Below are 7483 nucleotides of genomic sequence, written 5' to 3' on the forward strand. Positions count from 1 at the left end.
AGCGTAATCATTGCATTAAGTTTTTTTTGAAAGGACAATCATTGCATTAAGTTAGGCACAAAGCATGAACACGGATTTAACTTGGCTTGGGTCTTGGGATAGGGTCAACTGGTCAAGTCTCTCTTAATTGACTATTCGAAAAACTGCTCAAGTCTTGACCCCCCAAAGTCATGAACACATAATTGAATATATATTCCACTCTGAGATTAACTTTGCAAATACTATATACTCTACTCTCTAAGCACTAACTATTGCAATTAGTTTTGAGAGGCACCATCATTTGGTTGTAGTATTTAAGTACTACTACTAGAATTGGGCAGACAGACCCAAGCTAATCCCCATCTACTCTCTTCTTTCCACAGAATTTGTCCTCTGCCTCATGGTAAACACGGTGCAGAATTGTAAACTAACCAAGCAGCCTGTCTCATGTAAGTCATCCTATTTACTCGTCATGGATGCACATGCCTTTCATAGTATGTACACGGAAAATGCGTATGTCTTGTTGGTACTAACAGTTTTCTTTCCTATCTTGTTCTCCAGTTGTTTTAGTTCCAGTGGAGCAATGGCTCGAGGACCGATTCAGATCTGGAATGAGTGGGCAATCCAAATCCTCGTCGGACTGAGCTTCACACTACAGATTTTCCTCTTTCTCTTTGCTAGGACCCGTCGGCGTGGACCCTCAGCCATGCTGAAGATCCTCCTCTGGCTCGCGTACCTCATGGCCGACTCCACCGCTGTCTACACTCTCGGCCATCTTTCCATCAACCCCTCACCACACGAGGAGAAGCTCGCAGTATTTTGGGCGCCCTTTCTCCTGGTGCATCTTGGTAGCCAGGACACCATCACCGCTTACGCCCTTGAGGACAACAAGCTCTGGCCACGCCACCTGTTAAATCTCGGCGTCCAAGCCTTTGGGGTTGCTTATGTCCTCTATAAGCACATCGCTGAGATCCCAACCTCATTGGGGTTAGCTACCTGTTTGATGTTCGTCATTGGTTTCATCAAGTATGGGGAGAGGATATGGGCTCTCAAGTGTGCCACCCTGGACAGCATCCTGAGCTCTATCAGGGAATTTCAGTTTCTCCCTACTTACTACGTTGCGCTTCCGTCCCTCGGAGCGAGGGCAGAAGAGCGAGATGAAGAAGAGCTCCTCCTGTTTGCTCAAGGCATGCTCCCTCGGTGCAAGGGTGCTATTGCTGATTTTCCTGTGGCTTTGTTTGGGATGTCGAGATCGTCATTTTAAGGTGTCCAGTAATTTTGAATTGAACTGGAACTGGAATTTGAAAGCTACGCTCAAGGTGGTGGAGATGGAGCTCTCCCTCATGTACGACATCCTCTACACCAAGGCTGTGGTGATCCACAACTGGTATGGTTACTGCATCCGTGTATTCTCGCCGCTCGCGACTATTGTCGTGTTCATACTGTTCCAGTTAAGTGGTAATAAAGATGATTACAGTAAAGTTGATCTTACTATCACCTACATCTTGTTGGTTGGTGCCTTCCTTCTGGACTTGGCGTCATTGTTGAGTGCTTTGGGGTCGACCTGGGCATGTAATTCCTTGTTAACTAGAGGCTGGATTAGGCTGGGTCTTGTCATACTGTCTCTCCGTCAACATGTCAAGGCTGCTAGAGGCAATAGAAGATGGTCTGGCTCCATTGGTCAGTTTAACTTGCTGCATTTCTGCTCTCGTGACAATACCAAGCTAAGCATCAGAGTGGCCAAGATGATGAGGCTTGAGGATTGGTGGAACAAATGGCATTATGTGGAGACCGTAGTGATTTCAGAAGATGCCAAGGAGTTGGTGTTCCGATATGTGTGGCAAGCACTGAAGAAGATTCATGACCCCAGAGCAAAGGATGAGACTCAGTCCCGACCTTACATGGAGAGCCCCATGGCAATGACGACAACCAAGATCTACTGTATGTCCTTTGGTCCTGAACCATACGAAGATACTGCCCGGAGGCGTATGAAATTAGCCGAAGCTCTGGGCTTTGGTGCTGAACTCCAAGAGGTGACCCTGACCTGGCACGTCTTCACGGATGTTTTTCTCTTGTTCAGCAGAGGTCCTCCCAAGGACGTGGATGCAGCATCATCCACATATGTGAAGGCGATCAAGGCGATGTCAGATTACATGGTTTTCCTCATCGCTATACGCTCTGACACGATACCTGGTCTCGAGCTACACAACCTATACAAAGCAACTCGCAAGGCTTTGGAGGTAGAATTGCGTTTTTCTTGTGAGCAAACATGTAGAGGAGCAGCTTGCCAGCATCCTGCAAAACAGGATACATGTTTCACTTGGAAGGGCGATCATTATTCTCTCGCACGGATTTTTTATGCCAAGCTACTGCTAGAGCTGGTAGATACAGGAAATTCTGACAAGTTAGGTGTCATATCTACTTATGAAGATACTGATCATGCTGCCGTTGATAAACTGAAGAGACTGATACCAGACCTGGAACCCTCATGCAGAGGTGGTGTGTTCGATATGCCCAAAGCGTTGTCACTCATCTTGGATGCATGGGTGCGTCTGCTCATCTTCTTGTCAGCCCGATGTAGCAGGGACGTCCATGCCAGACAGATCAGCTGTGGCGGCGAGATCAGGACCATCGTCTGGCTCATGGAAGAACATGCCAGCATGCTCTTCAAGCGACCTGAAACTGACCTCCAGGAACCTGCTGCCTAGTGATCAGTGTCCAGTTATCTCACTTTTATTTCCTCCGCCGAGATTCCTGTTATCACTCAAATTTGTATTTTAGAGAAAGGAAGCTCGTATTGCTCCTGGCGGCCATCACACAAATTTGTACTCTTTGTTCATTCTGTTGCTGCTTGTAATTAGATATATTTGTCGGCAGCTAGGAGCATGAACAAAAAATAATTTTAGAGTACCCTCTAAAAATTATAGCAATAGAGGGCCACATAGGAGATTTGTTAGAGTGGATCAAAACTCTATACTGGTATCCTTTTTTGGAGAGTGGAGGGGTTTTAAGGGAATCTGTTAGACTTAGGGTTGCTCTTAGCTGAACTTTTTCCCTCTCTTTAATATTGTGTATAATAAAATGGCCACGGTCGAGCAGGTTGTCACTTCTGAATGGTTGCGTAGGAACTTATTTGGTGACAGAATTATTCATTTAGAACAGCTGCAAGCATTGTGCAGTTCTAAGGTATTAACTGAAGATAGAGATGCATGGAGTTATTTGGAAACCTTGAAAGGATGGTAAGTTCAGAGTAAAATTATAGACTGCTAGTTAAAACACTGATTGATTTTCCCACATAAGTTTTTTTTGGAAGGCCAAGATCCCTTCCAGGAGGGCGGTGACTGTTCCTTTTCTTTTGGAACTTTGCCTGGGAACTGTGAGAAGATATTTGGTATTATGTCGAGTTAAAGTTTTGTTGCGAGAGACAGAGATGTTCTTTCCGTGGGGATTGTTTCACTGCTATGGTGTGCCTGGATAATGCAAAATGCTTCATGTTTCGAGCGCAAAGTGGTAATACACCCCCAATGAGCTGATTTTTTATGTCAGTCGAATTTCTCAATCCTGGGCTGCATTGCAGAAAAACGGAGCAACTAGTAAGTTGATGGTGATTCAAGGAGCTTGACTGATGGAGCAAATCGTGCAGAAAGTCTTTGATGCTGTGAGGGGATTGGAGACCAACAGCGCCCAGACTCGAGTGGATGCCATGCCACCGTACTCATAGTTGTTCGTTTTGGTTGTTCAATTCTGTCTTGCAAATCGCTTTAATTAAACATGTAGCGAATTGATTTCTGTTCATGAAAATGGGGGGAATCTCCTTTCTAAAAAATAGGTACGATAAAGAACTGAGTGCTAAAGAAAGACAATACTAAAGAGGAGACTTGAGTTGGTCAGGTCGTCTAGTTGGGCCATGGACAGTCACTTACTCACTTTCCATTGAATATATATTTTGTTTGAATAATTCCCATTCAGTCCGTAATGGACATGATTAACAAACGAAGACTCGCTATGGTCTTTTATGTTTATAGAGTATGGCCATGACGAAACCTATGATAGTTATTGCTGGCTAATCAGGTCTGCAACCAGTAAGATAATACTTGGCACGTGTGTACATATTTGTGTTTGGAATTTGACTTGGCTTGCAGTAGTAACACACCTACCGTAGCCTGATGGGTTCTACAAGCAGTAGTTTATTCTTGAGTATTCCTATTCAATTTTCAAGTTTATTATAATCACCAATTATTGCAAGGGGTGTCATGATTTAGTTGTAGTAGTAGTACTATTTAAGTACTAGTGTTGGGTAGATGGACTGAAGCTACAACCACCATTCCTCTCTTCATTTCACAAAATTGGTCCTGTGCCTGATGCTATCACGCTGGTATGAACTCGCCATCCTCTCTTTGTCCATGGAATTTGTCATGTGCCTGAAGCTGTTGTACAACTGTAGACTGCTTAAGCAGACTGTTTCTTGTAAGTCATCCAGCCACCATATAGAAATCAAATAACAGGAGCATCATGATGCAGTAGTTGGCCTTGCTGTTTTAAGCTGTGGTGTGTGGACAGCTAGAAACAAAGTTATGTTTGATAAGCATGTGCTGAGATCTCCTCTGGAAAATACCTATGGTATGTACTCATTTCTTCTGTTCTGGGCAGGACTGTAGGAAGATGAAGATAAGGCGACTCTGAAAGATTGTGCGTCCAAGATGATTTAGAAAGTGCTGGCGTTGATGCAGGTAGAGCTCGTGGACCCAATCAAGCTAAGCGCTTACGGGTACCTACGTAACACTGGGACTTTGGTTGCATGATGAAACGCAGTAGATCCACTCACTCGAAATGGTTAGAGAAGAGGCCAACCGGCATATCTTTAATCTGCCGGCCAACACTTGCATTCGATTCTTATATCATCGCCGCATATAAAATCGTTGGGGAAGAGACAAGAGATAGGACATGGTTTGGCAGGTTGAGGCAATAATTAGCAGTACTATATAAACTCTCTTAATTAAGCACACCTATTCTAGTGAGAGGGGTACTAGTAGTAGGAGTATATATTTGGGGACTGGGGTATTTGTTAATTGTTCAACTTTGGACTTTATGAGTCCATATATATGTTACTCTCTATCACCAATTATTGAGTTGAGTTACGGAAGGCGTCATCATTTGGTTGTATTAGTACCACTTAAGTACTGGTGTTGAGCTGATGGATCAAATGCTCTCTTAATTCCACAGGATTTGTCCTATGCCTGATGCTGTTGCACGGTGTAGAGCTGTAGACTCTCCATCCTCTCTTCATTCCGCAGAATTTATCATATGCCTGATGCTGTCGAGTGAACCATCTCTTGTAAGTCATCCTATTTACTCGTCATGCATACACGTTCCTACCGTATTACCGTAGAAATGCATAGATCTTCGATGTCTCCATACATTCTTGACGCCATATTGTTGATATTCTGTATCATCGTGATGCATAATGAATTGCTCTGTTATTGAGCAAAAATGAATAAATAGATTTAGTTGCTAATAAGAGTTTTCTTTATTTTTTACTGTAGTAGTACAAAATTAACTTTCGTTGGAGCAATGGCTGGAGGACCGATTCAGTTCTGGAGGGAATGGGCGACCCAAATCCTCGTTCTACTTAGCTTCGCTCTGCAGATTTTCCTCTTCCTCTTTGCTAGGACCCGTCGGCGTGGACCCTCTGCCGTGCTGAAGATCCTCCTCTGGTTGGCGTACCTCATGGCTGATTCAACCGCTGTCTACACCCTGGGACATCTTTCCATCAATGGCTCATTGCGCGAGCATGAGCTGGTGGTGTTTTGGGCGCCCTTCCTGCTCGTGCATCTAGGTAGCCAGGATACCATCACTGCCTACGCCCTCGAGGACAACAAGCTGTGGCCACGCCACCTGCTAAATCTTGGCGTCCAAGCCTTTGGGGTTGCTTATGTTCTCTATAAGCATATCGCCGAGATCCCAACCTTGCTGGGATTGGCTACTGGCTTGATGTTCGGCATTGGTCTCATCAAGTATGGGGAGAGGATATGGGCCCTCAAGTGTGCCACCCTGGATAGCATTCGGAGCTCTATCAGAGAACCTCACACTCTCGGTACTTACTACCGTTACCTTGAACCAAAGGGAATAGGCTGCGATGAAGAAGAGCTCCTGCTTTATGCTCAAGACATGCTCCCCCTTTGCAAGGGTGCTATGGTTGATTCTTCTGTGGCTTTGTTTATGTACGAATCTTCAACTAGTTTGGGCTTCTCCAAATGTTATGTAGAGAACTGGAACTGGAAAGCTACCTACAAGGTGGTGGAGATGGAGATATCCCTGATGTATGACATCATCTACACCAAGGCGGCGGTGATCCACACTTGGTACGGCTACCTGTTCCGTCTGGTTTCACCCCTGGCCACTGTCTTTGCGTTCGTACTGTTTCAATTAAGTGTCAATGAAAATGGTTACAGCAGAGTTGATGTTGTTATCACTTACTCCCTCCGTTCCAAAATAGATGACTCAACTTTATACTAACATTAGTGTAAAGTTGAGTCATCTATTTTGGAACGGAGGGAGTACATCTTATTGGTTGGTGCCCTCCTCCTGGACATGGCGTCATTGTTCAGTACTTTGTGGTCAACTAGGACACTTTATCACCTATTGATTAGAGGGTGGTGGAAGCTCAGCTATGTCACCGTTTTCCTCCGCCAACTTGTCAAGGCTGCTCAACGCAACAGGGGGTGGTCAGGCTCTGTTGGGCAGTTTAACTTGCTGCAGTTCTGCTCGCGTGACACGACCAAGCTAAGCAGCAGAGTGGCCAAGATGTTGGGGCTCGAGGATTGGTGGAACAAATGGCGCTATTGTGAGACCCTGGTGATTTCCGAGGATGTCAAGGAGTTGGTGTTCAAACTTGTATGGCAAATACTAAAGGTGATCCAGGATCCATTGACAAGATATGAGTCTCAGTCCTCACCCCACAAGAAGGGCGTGGAGGAGGCCATAGCAGAGATGCCATACGAACGCCAGGGTCTAGGCTTTGGTCCTGAGTCATATGAAGATACTGCCCGGAGGCATATGGAATTAGCCGAAGGTCTGGGCTTCGGAGCTGAACTCCAAGAGGTGATCCTTACCTGGCACGTCTTTACGGATTTTTTCCTCTTGTTCGTCCGCACCCCCGAGGACAAGGATGCACCAGCATCTACATATCTGAAGGCGATCAATGCGCTGGCAAATTACATGGTTTTCCTCATCGCTGTACGGCCCGACACGATATCTGGTCTGGAGCTACGCAGCATGTACGAAGCAACTCGTGACGCTTTGGATGAATTGTGGATTGTGGCGTCTGGCATGCATGAATATCCTTCAGAGCCCAGATTTACAACAGAGCAGGTGATTCCCTACATCCTGCAAAGCGGTGGGGGCAAGAATATGTCCGGCAAGTCAAGCATTATTCTTCCGCGTACGGAATTCTACGCCCGCCTGCTGCTAGAACTGGTAGACATAAGCAAGCCTGACAAGTCTG

At 45.4% G+C, this 7483-nt stretch overlaps 1 protein-coding gene across 1 annotated transcript; it reads left to right on the forward strand.

Annotated features, from left to right (window-relative positions):
• On the forward strand, positions 1-2912 carry LOC123117721 (uncharacterized). The gene is made up of 2 exons (XM_044538419.1): positions 1-428; positions 541-2912. Exon 2 carries the CDS (start codon positions 1137-1139, stop codon positions 2685-2687), a length of 1551 nt encoding a protein of 516 aa, XP_044394354.1. The 5' UTR covers positions 1-428; positions 541-1136; the 3' UTR covers positions 2688-2912.
• Positions 2913-7483: the final 4571 nt, after the last annotated feature.

The sequence above is a fragment of the Triticum aestivum genome, chromosome 5B, assembly GCF_018294505.1.
Source record: "Triticum aestivum cultivar Chinese Spring chromosome 5B, IWGSC CS RefSeq v2.1, whole genome shotgun sequence".
Classification (NCBI taxonomy): Eukaryota; Viridiplantae; Streptophyta; class Magnoliopsida; order Poales; family Poaceae; genus Triticum; species Triticum aestivum.

Excerpts from the sequence above, each read along its gene's own strand:
- LOC123117721 (XM_044538419.1), top strand. The coding sequence starts at position 1,137 with ATGAAGAAGAGCTCCTCCTGTTTGCTCAAGGCATGCTCCCTCGGTGCA.